The 15,330-nt window shown below is 42.0% G+C and overlaps 1 protein-coding gene across 1 annotated transcript; it reads left to right on the top strand.

Annotated features, from left to right (window-relative positions):
- Window positions 1–814: 814 nt before the first annotated feature.
- Window positions 815–1,753, top strand: LOC147314936 (olfactory receptor 2AT4-like). The gene has a single exon (XM_086260303.1). It carries the CDS (start codon window positions 815–817, stop codon window positions 1,751–1,753), a length of 939 nt encoding a protein of 312 aa, XP_086116429.1.
- Window positions 1,754–15,330: the final 13,577 nt, after the last annotated feature.

The following is a 15,330-nucleotide window of genomic DNA, read 5'->3' as shown; positions in this document are numbered from 1 at the left end:
TCAAATGTTAAATTGTGGCTCAGAACCACTTCAAGAGATAGACCAGTTTATTTACAATTGTCAAAAAGTCTTTAAGTGCTGTATGAAAGTGTGTTAGTAAATATGAACATGCTCAGAGTAGAAGAGTTCTATACCGATGCATTTATCTGCTGAATTTACGCATAATAGGCTGCATCTCCTCAGTAAAAAGGCCTGCATATGTTTTTTTTATCAATATGAATTTTGTGCTTAAAAAATGCTCCAAAAATTGTTCTTTTCTTCATAAAGTCTGTCTAAATTATAATATAATGTTGGAATTCACTAAATGGTTGTTTGTTTTTATTTCCTTTTTTCATTTGGTTGTTGTTGGGGTTCTTTTTTTATATAGGTGTTCAAGCATTTGAAGCATCAGAGGTAAATTGGGCTTCACTGGTACTGATAAAGCCCTGTGGCATTTTGTGCTGAAGTATGGAAATAGAATTAGTGGAATTTAAAATTGATGATTTCCAATCTATCCTCATCTATCATTGGTTTTGGAGGGTGGGGGTGACATCATACATCATGTAATCTGCAGTCTCTGGTGATATGTAAACACAGAGACTTGATATCCAGTGTGATTGGATAAGGGAGCAGCCAAGTTAAAACTTCCTGTTGTTGTGAGACTTAAAATGAGAAAGCACTGTTGTGTAGTTAACCCAAACCTTTTTGGGTTTAGAAGGGTTATACCAGTTTCTTTTTTTTACAACTGTTAAACACGGTTAACATTTTCAGCATATTTTTTCAGCATATCTTCAGCTACATCTTGAAATGTTTTGTAATTTAATATTTATTAAATATGTCTTTACAGAATGCTTCAATCAAACTAACACATTTTATTATAGGTGGTTTTGACACAGTCAAAAGGCCTGTAGCAGTTGGTGTGGTTATGCTGATAATTTATTTACTAGCTGTTTTTGGCAGTTTGGTCAATATCATCTTCATTGTTTCTGACAAGCAGTTACATAAACCAATGTATCTTCTGATTTGCAATCTTGCTGTTGTTGACATACTTTTTACCTCTAGTGCCACTCCAACAATGATCGGGGTTCTACTTGCTGGTGTTAATACCATATCATATGTGGAGTGTATAATTCAAATGTATGTTTACCAGGTGGGAGCAACAATGGAGATGTTGTCTTTAACAATTATGGCATTTGATCGGTTAATTGCTATAATCTATCCTCTTCAGTATCATAGTTATTTAACAATTACACGTACAGTAGTATTTACATACATTCTGTGGATTGTTGCCTGTAGTTTGGTGCTTTTTACACTTGTAACAGCTACACCGCTCCCTCACTGCAATTCAAGGCTTAGGTACAGTTTCTGTGACTATGCTGCAGTTATGCGAACCACTTGTGTTAACCCAGAGAAATACTTCAACCAAACTGCCATTATATCATTTTTTGTGTCATTTTTCACAATCACTTTCATTTGTCTTTCATATTGTGGGATCTTATTTTTTGTGAAAAAAATATCAAATAATGACAAAAAGAAAATGGGAAGCACTCTTGTGAGTCACCTGATTTGTGTATCATGCTTATACTGTCCTCAGTTTGTCATTGTTATCTTGACCAGATTTGGTGTGGTGTTAACTCTCGAAGAACGCCAGGGTTCGTTAATTGGCACCATCCTCGGCCCATCTCTTGTAAATCCTTTTGTGTATTGTCTCAGGACAAAGGAAATTAAAAGTAAGATTATTAAGATATTCAGGAAGGTTAACACAGCTGATTAGAGCCTTGTGAACTATGAATACACTTACGTACTGGACACAAATACCTTACAAAACTGAATTGCATTGAAATATTAAAATATTCATATATGGACTTTCTAAACCTTGTGTGGTGATTTGTGAACTTTTGAACCCTATTTAGGTGAGAAGTCACATTTAATGCAAAAATGTTGAAGATAATTTTCTTACACAGTTAAATTCTGAAACACAAAATGTTCCAATTCACTCTGGGACTTTCTGAGTTTTTATTAAAATCCAGAGACCACAAGTTTACAATTAATTGTAATTAATTGTTACATTTTTCAACCAATAGGAACGAGCAGGGTTTTTTTGGTTTTGTTTTTGCTCACAGGCGGAGAGTGCTTTCAAGCGTTTTCTTTATAAAATGGCCTTTTTAGCATTTCTTCCCGCAGTAAATACAGGGAGTGCATAATTATTAAGCAACGTCCTTTCCTTTGGCAAAATGGGTCAAAAGAAGGACTTGACAGGCTCAGAAAAGTCAAAAATAGTGAGATATCTTGCAGAGGGATGCAGCAGTCTCAAAATTGCAAAGCTTCTGAAGCGTGATCAAGCGTTTCATTCAAAATAGTCAACAGGGTCGCAAGAAGCGTGTGGAAAAACCAAGGCGCCAAATAACTGCCCATGAAAGTCAAGCGTGCAGCTGCCAAGATGCCACTTGCCACCAGTTTGGCCATATTTCAGAGCTGCAACATCACTGGAGTGCCCAAAAGCACAAGGTGTGCAATACTCAGAGACATGGCCAAGGTAAGAAAGGCTGAAAGACGACCACCACTGAACAAGACACACAAGCTGAAACGTCAAGACTGGGCAAAGAAATATCTCAAGACTGGTTTTTTTTTTTTTTTTGGCCTGTCCCGTTTGGCTCTTTTGCCATCAGAATTGTTGTCTAAAGGCAAAGAAAGATGCCCAACGGATTTACTTTACCAAACTGACCATCCCAGCCTTGCCGTAATGGTCCATTTGATTCACCTTTTATTGTTTATTTTATTTTCACTTAATGAATACGGGACAGACTTGACTGGGGGAAAGAAGGGGAGAAAGAAAGAGGGAAAGAGAAACAGCTGAGAAGAGGGACGGGGGAGAAGGGCAAAAGACAAAAACCAACAGAACGGGCAGAGAAAAAAAAATGCATATATCAATCACCTGGATCACCTGCTGAGAAAGAAAAAAGAAAGCAAGCAGAAGAGAACAAGAGTAATAGAATAAACAACATCACAATGATATATGGGAATATGACAGTAAATACTAAATGTTAAACATTATTGTGCAGCACATAAGATCAACAGAACACAGTGTGCTTTGAGGTAGGAGCCAAAAAGGGTGTAGTTTGTGGGTGTGATCACCCGTGTGTACACCTGTGAGCATGGACGCGCTTGTTTTTTGTTTTTTTAAAAGGTTCCTTCATGTAATAATCTGCTAGAGGGTGTGGGGGGGCCACAGCCCCGTCCTCCAGGGCGTGAAGCAGGTGTGGAGGAGATCAAAACTCCAGACATCCAGAGGCCCCCAGAACACAAGAGACCAAGGAAGACCAACAGAGGGGCAGCCGCGCCACTGTCCCAGAAAGAGCTGAGGAGAGTCCCAGATGAGGGCTCACTCAGCAGAAGACTGGTTTTTCTAAGGTTTTATGGACTGATGAAATGAGAGGGAGTCTTGATGGGCCAGATGGATGGGCCCGTGGCTGGATTGGTAAAGGGCAGAGAGCTCCAGTCTGACTCAGACGCCAGCAAGGTGGAGGTGGAGTACTGGTTTGGGCTGGTATCATCAAAGATGAGCTTGTGCGACCTTTTCGGGTTGAGGATGGAGTCAAGCTCAACTCCCAGTCCTACTGCCAGTTTCTGGAAGACACCTTCTTCAAGCAGTGGTACAGGAAGAAGTCTGCATCCTTCAAGAAAAACATGATTTTCATGCAGGACAATGCTCCATCACACGCGTCCAAGTACTCCACAGCGTGGCTGGCAAGAAAGGGTATAAAAGAAGAAAAACTAATGACATGGCCACCTTGTTCACCTGATCTGAACCCCATTGAGAACCTGTGGTCCATCATCAAATGTCAGATTTACAAGGAAGGAAAACAGTACACCTCTCTGAACAGTGTCTGGGAGGCTGTGGTTCCTGCTGCACGCAATGTTGATGGTGAACAGATCAAAACACTGACAGAATCCATGGATGGCAGGCTTTTGAGTGTCCTTGCAAAGAAAGGTGGCTATATTGGTCGCTGATTTGTTTTTGTTTTGTTTTTGAATGTCAGAAATGTATATTTGTGAATGTGGAGATGTTATATTGGTGTCACTGGTAAAAATAAATAATTGAAATGGGTATATATTTGTTTTTTAAGTTGCCTAATAATTATGCACAGTAATAGTCACCTGCACACACAGCTATCCCCCTAAAATAGCTAAAACTAAAAACAAACTAAAAACTACTTCCAAAAACATTCAGCTTTGATATTAATGAGTTTTTTGGGTTCATTGAGAACATGGTTGTTGTTCAATAATAAAATTATTCCTCAAAAATACAACTTGCCTAATAATTCTGCACTCCCTGTATAAACAACGATAGTATTCAGGAAGAAAACCAAACATTGTATATATTTTTATCATAACTCTGGTTTTATGTGGCCTATCAACACAATTTAAAAACTGGTATAAAGTTCACACTTTTTCCGTCAATTGTTCCGTCTGTCCTGCTCACATCTCCAATGGTTAAACACATTGTCATTAACATGGCTTCACTCCACATCAGCCTCGCTGCTTTGCTAGTTAAAACACCGGTTTTATTTTCATATTTTCTGAACATTTTGTCACAAAATGTTTGAAACACCACTCACCTGGACTGGGACAGAAGTGAGAATTATTCTATTTTGTGGGTTTTACACAACATATTTGCCTTACCTGCTCCTCCCCCTTTGTGAGTGTGGACGCTTCATCTCTTTGCTCTTTAAATGCTTTGCTTCTTTTATTGATTTTTATTGATTTTTATGCTGATTTTTTCCCTTTTTTCCGTATGAGCTTACCTGCGATAGCTTCTGGAAACTTATAGATCATTAGGACTAAAGTGTTCTTAACAGAAACAGCAACATTTTTATAGTTACCTTATCCTCAGCGCTCCGTGTGTCTGTGGCCTAGACACAGCTGAAGCCTGATTACAACGTCTGGGCACCGAGCAGCCTCAATACACCTCTTCACATGTTGCCTCCTGTGAGATTCCTGACACCCCTCCCCCACCCATCACCTTCACTCAATACCAGGTTGAGATGCAAATGAGGAGACTTCACTCAGGCAAGTCTGCTGGACCAGACGGAGTGAGTCCCCTTGTCTTCAAGACCTGTGCCCCCCAGCTGTGTGGAGTCTTTCATAAACTGTTTATGCTGAGTCTGAGTCTGCAGAGGGTCCCGGTGATGTGGAAGACATCATGCCTCGTCCCTGTACCAAAGACGCCTCGTCCCAGTGGCCCCCAGGATTACAGGCCCGTGGCACTGACCTCCCACATCATGAAGACCCTGGAAAGGCTCATCCTGGACCAGCTGCGACCCATAGTAAGACCACATCTGGATCCCCTTCAGTTCGCTTATCAGCCTCGTCTCGGAACAGAGGACGCCATCATCTACCTGCTTAATCGTGTCTACACCCATCTGGACCAGCCGGCGAGCACTGTGAGGGTCATGTTTTTTGACTTTTCCAGTGCTTTCAACACCATCAGGCCGACCCTCCTGGGTGATAAGTTAGCAGCGAGGCAGGTGGATGCTTCTCTGGTGTCCTGGATTGTTGATTACCTGACAGGAAGACCACAATATGTACGTCTCCCACAGTGTGTGTCTGACAAGGTGATTAGCAACACAGGGGCACCACAGGGGACTGTCCTCTCCCCCTTCCTCTTCACCCTCTACACCACAGACTTCAGCCACTGCACAGAGACCTGCCATCTTCAGAAGTTTTCTGATGACTCTGCGGTGGTTGGATGCATCAGCAGGGATGATGAGGCAGAGTACCGGGCTGTGGTCGACTCCTTTGTCACGTGGTGTGAGCAGAATCATCTGCAGCTCAACGTGGCAAAGACCAAGGAACTGATCGTGGACTTCAGGAAGACCAGGAAACACTTGACCCCTGTTTCAATCCAGGGGGTCAGTGTTGACATTGTGGAGGACTATAAATACCTTGGAGTACACATTGACAATAAACTGGACTGGGCTAAAAACACCACAGCACTTTACAGGAAGGGCCAGAGTCGTCTCTATTTTTTGAGGTGACTGAGGTCCTTCAACATCTGCCAGAAAATGCTAAGGATTTTCTATGAGTCTGTTGTGGCCAGTGCGATCCTCTATGCTGTTGCATGCTGGGGGAGCAGGCTGAGGGTCGCAGATGCCAACAGACTTAATAAACTGATCCGTAAGACCAGCAATGTTGTGGGGATGGAGCTGGACTCCCTCAAGGTGGTGTCGGAGAGGTGGATGCTGTCCAAGATAAAGACAATGTTGGATAACACCTCCCACCCACTCCATGACATGTTGGTCAGTCACAGGAGCTCGTTCAGTGAGAGACTGAGATTACCGAAAAGCACCACTGAACGACACAGGAAATCATTCCTGCCTGTGGCCATCTCCCTGTACAACGCATCCACTTAACACACTGTTTGCTGCTACAGCTACACATGTTTCTTTTCCAACTATTTATTTATAAGTGACTTATGTATGTATGTATGTATGTATATATATGTATATATTGTACTATTCTTAGTTAGCGTATTGTCTGTCTTGTCTTAATGTTGGTTTAAAATGGAGCACTGTAACAAAAAATAATTTCCCCCAGGGATCAATAAAGTATTCTGATTCTGATTCTGATACCCTGGAAAGGTGCTAACTGCTAGGCTAACTAGCAACAAGATGCCTTCCCTCTAGCCACAGATGACTACCACAGCCTCCTGCAGAAGATTGCAGTACTGGAGACAAAAATTCATCGCTTAGAAGTAAACGTGGAGGTAAATGGACTGTGTGGAAATGAAACAACCTTGCCTTTGATTCAAAACAATGGCGATGAGCAAGCTAGTACACAGCTAACGAGCACAGATAACATGACCAAGAAAGTAGACTTTGTGCACTATTATAAATCCTCAAGCGATAATCCCCCCTTGGACTGTCTTGGTGCAAAACCAAGACATAAATCATGTCTCCTAGAAGGGGGAGGACGTATCACAGGCAGGGCACAGCGAGATGAAATCTCTGAAACCGACTGGCCTTCACTTCCTACGAGACAGAGAAGCTCTTCTACCCCTGTATACGAGAGGAAACAGGACTGGACAACCGTGAATAGGAAGGTTAACAACAAACCTTCAAAACAACTGAATGTGAAACTGCACAACAGATTTGCTCCACTATCAAAGGACCCTGGATCTATATCGGACAACCATCCATCTAAAAGTAGCGAAGGTCCGAAAATCTTTTCAAAAGTAAAAGGCCACTGGGAAAGCTAAAGGCTAGGCCTGAAACTCTGATTGTGGGTGACTCTACCGTAAAGGATGTACAAAGGATGTGCGGTAAGAACACTAAAGTCCTCTGCTTTCCTAACGATATGGTCAACAACCTGAAGGAGAGAATTCTTCAAATTGCAGAGGAATATCCAACTGTGACAAACATTGTTCTGCATACAGGGTCAAACGATGTGTCCAAACAACAGTCGGAGGTTCTGAAATGGGACTTTACTGGATTATTATTATTTTATTTTATTTTTTATTTTTTTTGCGTCCCGTTTGGATCTTTAGCCATCAGAATTGTTGTCTTGAGACCAAGAAAGATGCCAAGCGGATTTATTTTACCAAGTGGATCATCATGGCCTTGCCATATTGGTCCATTTGATTGACCTTTATTATAATTTTGAATTTATTTTATTTTCAGTTGCTACAAACGGGACAGACATGACTGGGGGATAGGACAGGAAGAAAGAATGAAAGAAAGAGGGAGAGAAAGAAAACCAAAGGGGAGAAGAGACGGTGAGAAGGGGAGGAAGAAAGAAAAAAAACAAACAAACAAAAAAACAAAACACCTGGGTCACCTGTATGGAGAAAAAAAACAGAAGAGAAAGCAAACAACAAAGAGCAACATAATAAAAAAAAACAGCACCATCACAATAAACTAGCTAGCAGTAGATATCAGTAGATACTAAATAATAAAAAATATTGTGCAGCACGCAAGATAGACAGCGCACAATGTGCTTTGAGGCAGCAGCCAAGAAAGGTGTAGTCCGCGTCTGTGAATACCCGTGTGTACACCTGTGTGCATACCTGTGTGGATCAGCATGCTTGCATTCCAAAGGTTTCTCCATGTAACGATCTGCTAGGGAGTGTGGGGGAGCCACAGCCCCGTCCTCCAGGGTATGAAGCAGGTATGGAGGAGATCAAAACTCCAGACATCCAGAGGCCCCCAGAACACAAGAGACCAAGGAAGACCAACAGAGGGTCAGCCGCGCCACTGTCCCAGAAAGAGCTGAGGAGAGTCCCAGATGAGGGCTCACTCAGCAGCCGCGGAGCAGAAGCCAGGGGGAGTTGCAGTGACGCGCCCGTGAGCTCCGCCGGCAGCCAGCTGTGCCTGAGTGACCGAGCCCCAGGCCGAGAGGCCGGGGGCACCCCACCTCTGAAGTGGCCCGAGCGAGCCACAGGCTCCAGGCCCCGATAAGCGGCCGCCAAGGAGTGAGCCGGTGTGTACCCGGACGCCCACCCCCAGACACAAAGAACCACCAACGCACCGACACCTGAGGGAGTCTGCCACTGGCAGGGGAAGTGGTGGTGGGTGGAGATAGGCCTCCAAATCTTGGAGGGCCTGAGATGTCCCCAGAGAGGTGGCGTCTGATACCCAACCTGACATATAGACACAGACATACAGGCACACACAGACACAAACATCCATTCCCACCCTCATGCTCTCATATGCACTTACTCCACACTCAACCAACGTGGAGACAGACATAAAGAGACGCTGTACACACGATCACACTCCCCAAGCGTACTCTACGAACCGGGTCTAGGTACCCTTGCCCCTGGAGGGGGGAACTGCACCCAGACCCAGGTGGTGTTACCCTTTTCCCTGCGGTGGGGAGAGGCAGACCGCCCCGACTCCGCAGCAGCAGGGAGGCCCCACACTCCAGACCGCAGTCGGACGGCCAACTCCTCATAGCCCCCCCGCTCCAGCAGGCCGCAGAGAACGGGGGTGAGAGAAGACTCCAAACCTCCCTCCACCCGCTCATTGTAGTGTTGATGCATGTGTGTTCTAAGGTGCAATTAAAACCCAGGAGGGCATGGAGCCACCTGCCAGACAGCAGCAGGTAAGCGCATAGTCCCTCCTGCTAGCCCTCAATGTCTACGTGTATTTAAAATTGAGAGGTGGGCAACGACGCCAGGAGTGAGGTGTACACCCTGATGGTAATTTGGACTCTGTGTATCGTGCCCACCCCCAAGATCCTATATGTATGTGTAATGAGAGTGTGAGTAATGTGAATGTCTAAGTTGTGGGATAAAATTGAGGCAGAGGCAGCCAGAAGGGGACAGAGGGGGGGGGGGGGGGGGGGGGGTAGCCTCCTCTGCACCCTGGTGACATACCCCTACTCCAAGGCCCTGCATGTGTGGGTGGTTGTGGTGGAGCGGGAAGAGGGAGGCAGCTGGAGATGGGGAGGGAAGGAAGGGAGGGGCAGGTGACTCCTCCCGCTGACCCCAGTAGGCACTCCCATACTCCGCGACCCGCCAGGGAAAGGGGGCCCAGGCCCATCCAGACCGGGGCTCAGCGCAGCAGCACCCCCCAGCCCCACAGAGCCCGGGACAGTCCACCCAACCCCACCACAGAGAAAACTGCACCCACCCCACCATCCACTCATCTTCCAGACTACATGAGACAATAGACGCCCTGGCTGAGATCTTCCTCCACCTCTCCTGTATCTCCCCCTCCTGCAGAGAGTTCCTGAGGAGAGGAAAGCTCCTGCAAGGTGTGACAATCTCCCCCACCAGTTGAAGAGCCCCCCAGGTGGCTCGACGCACCGGCGGCACCCTGCGCCAGGGATGGGCCCCCATGCACCCACCCGCCCACAACCCCGGCAACACACAAACCAGGACCCGAGACCCGGCCAGGGCCCCAGCCCAGAGACGGAGCGCCCCCAGAACCTCACGCCCATCCCGGACCCACCCAGGGGCAGACAGGCTACCAGGTCAGTAACCCACGTCCATCAGCACAGACCCTCCCCTAGCCCCGCTGCACGCAGCCACGAGGAAACAGTCACCTGAGAGCCAAAAGAGCCCCCAACCAGACATGACCGCTACCCCGGGTTGAGCCCCCCAAGGAAGATGCCTCCGGGGAACCCCCCGACGCCCTAAGCCTGTCCCTACCCCCACACCAATCACAACAGTGAAGGCGGGACCAAAATATGACCCCCCACCCCCACTAGGTGATGGAGCTGATCAAAGGAGCCCAGAGCAATTGATCTGATGTGGTGGCAGAGGCTGTATCAAGACTAATGTAATCTAATAGATAATTTCTATATTGGTTAGAATTAAGATTGTTTTTATTTTTCCAGTTCATGAGGACTGTTTTCTTGGCTATGCATAGGGCAGTGAAAACCATATGGGCGATATTCTTTTCTGAAGTGACATTATCTAAGCTGCCCAACAAACACACTAAGGGGGAAGTTGGAATGTTACATTTCAGACACTTTGATAAGTCTTCACATATCTCGCGCCAAAACTTTTGCACTGGTGGACAGAACCAAAGAGCGTGAATGTAATTGTCTGGTGTATTGCCTTGACAGTGTGAGCAGTTGTTGGAAGATGTAAAGCCCATCTTGAACATCCGATGACCTGTATAGTGCACTCTATGTAGTATTTTGTATTTTATTAATTGCAGACTGGGATTTTTAATCAATTTAAAGGTTTTTAAGCATACCTGAGACCAGAAGTTTTGGTCTAAACTGACTGATAAATCTGCTTCCCACTTTGCAATAGGAAGGGATATTGATTCATCTAATTGTGTGGATGCCTTAATAGGCATCCACACTATTGAGATCCTGTTTCTCTTTCTTCTTTATTATTATTCCGGGTGTTTCCGTACACTTTTTGCCGTGGATCTACTTCCACAATTTTTGTGCTATTTTCACCGTTCAAACTCTAAACTGTTCTGCTCTTTCTGCTAATGCCGGCTATGACTTTTGGTGTTTATTACTATTATACTTTTTAAAATATTACACTTTTTTCCTTTAATTTGTCCCATTGAAATGAATGGGAAACTTCCACAATTCTGCTAAAACTTTCTTGTCTTTGAAACTTAACTACTGCCTCATACTTTCACCTAGAAACTTCATTCAAACTTTAAAATGTTCTCAAATGATTTGGCTATTCCTGTATGATTCAGCTTTTTCAGATCTTCTACCGTTTTAATCTTATCCCTCTTTGAGTTTTCAGTTGCAAAATTGTGATTTTTCAGAAAATACATGCGTTGCTATGGTTGCTATGCAATTAACTCAGAGGGGACAGTGAAACTGTTTGAATTTTCTCTTCATGTCCAAACAACTTCTTGCTACTTGCTCAATTTCCACTCAAGCCCCACAAATTATACACCAAAACGTAGGTATTTTTGCTGGCTTTCAGGAAATGTCACTATCATTGTTGTGGGACTCATAGATATTTTGCAAATCTCCTCAGAGTAACACAAAGTCAGAAAACTCTCCATATAAACTCAATGGAGAGTTTGTTCAAAATCACCGCTGGATTTCTCTAATGAGAGGCATTTTCAAATTGTTATATCTCCTTAACGAAGCGAAGTTAAGACATGAGGCTTGTCCCCGTATATGTTCAGACACTCCTGACGCTCACAATTCAAGAATTTCTTTCTCACCTATTACCGTTCTGAAATGAGTTGGACTTGTTTGAGGGTAGGAAATTTGTCCCTCACTCAGATTTCATCAGATTTCAATCTCTGGAAATGAACCACTTTTTTCTCTCGTCATATCTTTTTGATGGATTTCCACAGAGCCCTGAAAATTTCCATGACTGTTCACCAAAGCCTGCTGTTTCTTACGGTGAAAGAATGATTTTGATGCTCCATATAGATTTAGAGTTACCAAAGGTTGTTTGAGCGCAAGTCAAGGCAGTTTTTGCTTCGCCTCTACTCAGTTACAGTGTATTACAAGTCATATATCTTTAAGAATTTATGTTTTATCTCTGAATTATGAAGACCTGAAGATTCCCCCATCTCTTCTGAATAAAACGATGCCTGAATGACCGTTCTAGCCTCTACGGTTAGGAAATTATGGCCATTTGTTCGAGGGGAATCCTGAATGTCAGAAATACACTGAAGAAAACTCACACCTCTCTCTGTGTCTGTGTGTGTAAGGGCTGACTACAGCAGGTGCAGCTAATTTAACTGACCTACATATACCAAGCCCAGACTCTCCACAGCTCCTGTTCCCTTTACTGTCTGTGTATGTGTGTCTGTGTATCAATATTTCTCCTATGTTTAGGTATTACTCCTCAATCATAGTATTTCTGCTAAAGCAAAGTACTTCTACTACATCTAAGTACTTTTGCCAAATCATAGTATTTCTGCTAAATCATAGTATTTCTGCCAATTCATAGTATTTTTGCAAAATCATGGTATTTGTGCAAAATCATGGTTTTGGGGCCAAATATTTCTGTTATTTTATAATATATGTGCTGAATATATTATATGTGCCAAATCATAGTATTTATCCCAAATTATAGTATTTATGCCAAATTACAGTATTTCTGCTAAAACGCAGAAATAGTACCTTTTAGCAGGAATTTCTACCAAAAGATAGTACTTCTGCTAAATCAGAGTATTTCTGCTAAACCAGAGTATTCCTGCCAAATCATAGTATTTGTACTGAAACATGGTACTTCTGCCCAATCATAGTATTTATACCCAATCATAGTATTTCTGCTAAATCATAGCATTTGTGCCAAATCATGGTATTTGTGCAAAAACATAGTATGTCTGCAAAACCATAGTATATCTCTTATGTTATAGTATTACTACTAAGGCATAGTATTTCTGCCAAATCATAGTATGTGTGCCAAATCGCAGTATTTATACCAAATCACAGTATTTGTGGTAAAACATAGTATTTCTGCCATATTGTGGTATTTGTGCAAGAACATTGAACTGTTATGTTATAGTATTACTACTAAGTCATAGTATTTGTACTAAAACGTAGTATCTCTGCCAAGTCATAGAATTACTGCAATTTCATAGTTTTTTTTAGGAAATCTGTTATGTTATAGTATTACTACTAAGTCATAGTATTTCTGCCAAATCACAGTATTTGTGCCAAAGCATCGTATTTGTATGGAGTCATAGTATTTCTTCTAAATCATAGTATTTCAATCAAATCTCAGTAGTTGTTGTTAAAACGCAGTATTATTGCCAAATCATAGTATTTGTACCCAATCATAGTATTTCTGCTAAATCATAGCATTTGTGCCAAATCATGGTATTTGTGCAAAATCATAGTATGTCTGCAAAACCATAGTATATCTTTTATGTCATAGTATTACTACTAAGGCATAGTATTTCTGCCAAATCATAGTATTTGTACTAAATCATAGTACTTGTGCCAAATCATAGTATTTGTTGAACATCATAGTATTGGAACCAAAACATAGTATTTGTCCCAAAGCATCGTATTTGTATGGAGTAATAGTATTTCTTCTAAATCATAGTATTTCAATCAAATCTCAGTAGTTGTGTTAAAATGCAGTATTATTGCCAAATCATAGTATTTGTACCCAATCATAGTATTTTTGCCAAATCGTGGTATTTGTGCCCAATTAATAATTCTGTTATGTTATAGTATTACTACTAAGTCGTAGAATATCTGTTATGTTATAGTGTATCTGCGGAATATAGTATGTGTGCCAAATCGTAGTATTTACACCAAATCACAGTATTTTTGCTAAAACATAGTATTTCTGCCATATTGTGGTATTTGTGCAAGAACATTGAACTGTTATGTTATAGTATTACTACTAAGTCATAGTATTTCTGCATTGTTATAGTATTTGTGCTAAAACGTAGTATCTCTGCCAAGTCATAGAATTAATGCAATTTCATAGTTTTTTTTTAGGAAATCTGTTATGTTATAGTATTACTACTAAGTCATAGTATTTCTGCCAAATCATAGTATTCGTGTGAATTTGTATACTGTAATATCACTGTATTATGTAGTGGCTAAGTAGGGGCTGTTTAGTAAGTGCATCAGTGTAAATAGGTCATCTCTTGTGTTGGAGTGCCCTCTTGTGGCGCCTTTTGGGTAGTGCCTTAGTAAACGGGAACCCTGTAAAAAGTGGCATCAGACTGATTTGTAGTGGAGGAATTTGTTACCAGTTTTCTTAATCTTTAATCTGTATGCATGTTGTAATGCATGCCCTGTTCTTAATCATAGAAACCACACCATATCACCTCTCCACATCCTCCTACTGTATGCCATACCTCCCTGTACCATCCATCTGACCGCAATAAACTCCACCTGTGGTAATCTAATCCCTGGATGTCAGCCTCTCCTTCTGACCGAGGATAGTTATAGTATTTGAGCCAAATCATAGTATTTGTGCTAAAACATAGTATTTCTTCCAAATCATAGTATTTGTGCCAAAGTATAGTATTTCTTCCAAATCATAGTATAACTGCACAATAAAGGTTCTTGAGCCACATCAGTGTTTGTGCCAAATCTTAGTATTTCTTCTAAATCCTAGTAATTCTGCTCAATGATAGAATTTCTGCTATGCTTTAGTACTTTTTTCCTAGATTGTAGTACTTCTGCTAAGTCAAAGTATTTCATGTAAATCATAGTATTTCTACCAAGTCCCAATGTTTCTGCTAAATCATAAATAATGTTTTAGTACAAATTGTATGATTTGGTGGAACTTTCTGTGTTCCAGCACAAATGCGATGATTTGGCAGGAAAAAAATATTATTTAGTATAAATACTAAGTTTTAGCAGAAATGCTATGTTTAAACTTTAAAAAATTCTGCTATTTCTGCTGATGTGTGTTATGACTTTTGACCATTGAAATGAATGGAACACATTATCAATGTGGTCACTGATTTTGCATGATGGGCTGAGCTGTGCTTTACCTCAGTGAGATAAGCATCCGTTCTCAGACTGGGAGGCCTGGGTTCAAATCCAGCTTATGGCAACATTTCTTTCACTTAACAGTTAAACTTTTTTTAAACTCTTTTCAACACAAATTTCATTTTATTCACCCCTTTTCAGCAAAATTTTCAGTTTTTTTAACCCCTTTTCAGCACAAATCCAAACTTTATCAGCTCTTTTTCAGCAAAAACCTCTTTTCAGCAGAATTCTGCTCATTCAACTCTTTTCAGCAAAATTTTCAGTTTTTTCTGCTGTTTTCAGAAAAAAACTCTTTTCAGCAGAATTCTGCTCATTCACCTCTTTTCAGCAGAAATTCTGCTGATGGAACTCTTTTCAGCAGAATTTTCACCCCTTTTTTTTTGCCCAAATTCTGCTAGCACAATTGTCAATCTCTCCACCTTTTCTTTGTGAGAAAGTGTT

The sequence above is a fragment of the Aulonocara sp. 'chitande type north' Nkhata Bay genome, linkage group LG14, assembly GCF_057382095.1.
Source record: "Aulonocara sp. 'chitande type north' Nkhata Bay isolate Kocher_YH1m ecotype deep benthic linkage group LG14, A_spYH_male_GT1.1, whole genome shotgun sequence".
Lineage (NCBI taxonomy): Eukaryota > Metazoa > Chordata > Actinopteri > Cichliformes > Cichlidae > Aulonocara > Aulonocara sp. 'chitande type north' Nkhata Bay.
Note: the sequence above shows the minus strand (reverse complement) of the source record. Positions and strands in the feature narration are given on the sequence as shown.

What these genes read in the sequence shown, in the direction of transcription:
- LOC147314936 (XM_086260303.1), top strand. Translation starts at nt 815, where the DNA reads ATGTCTTTACAGAATGCTTCAATCAAACTAACACATTTTATTATAGGT.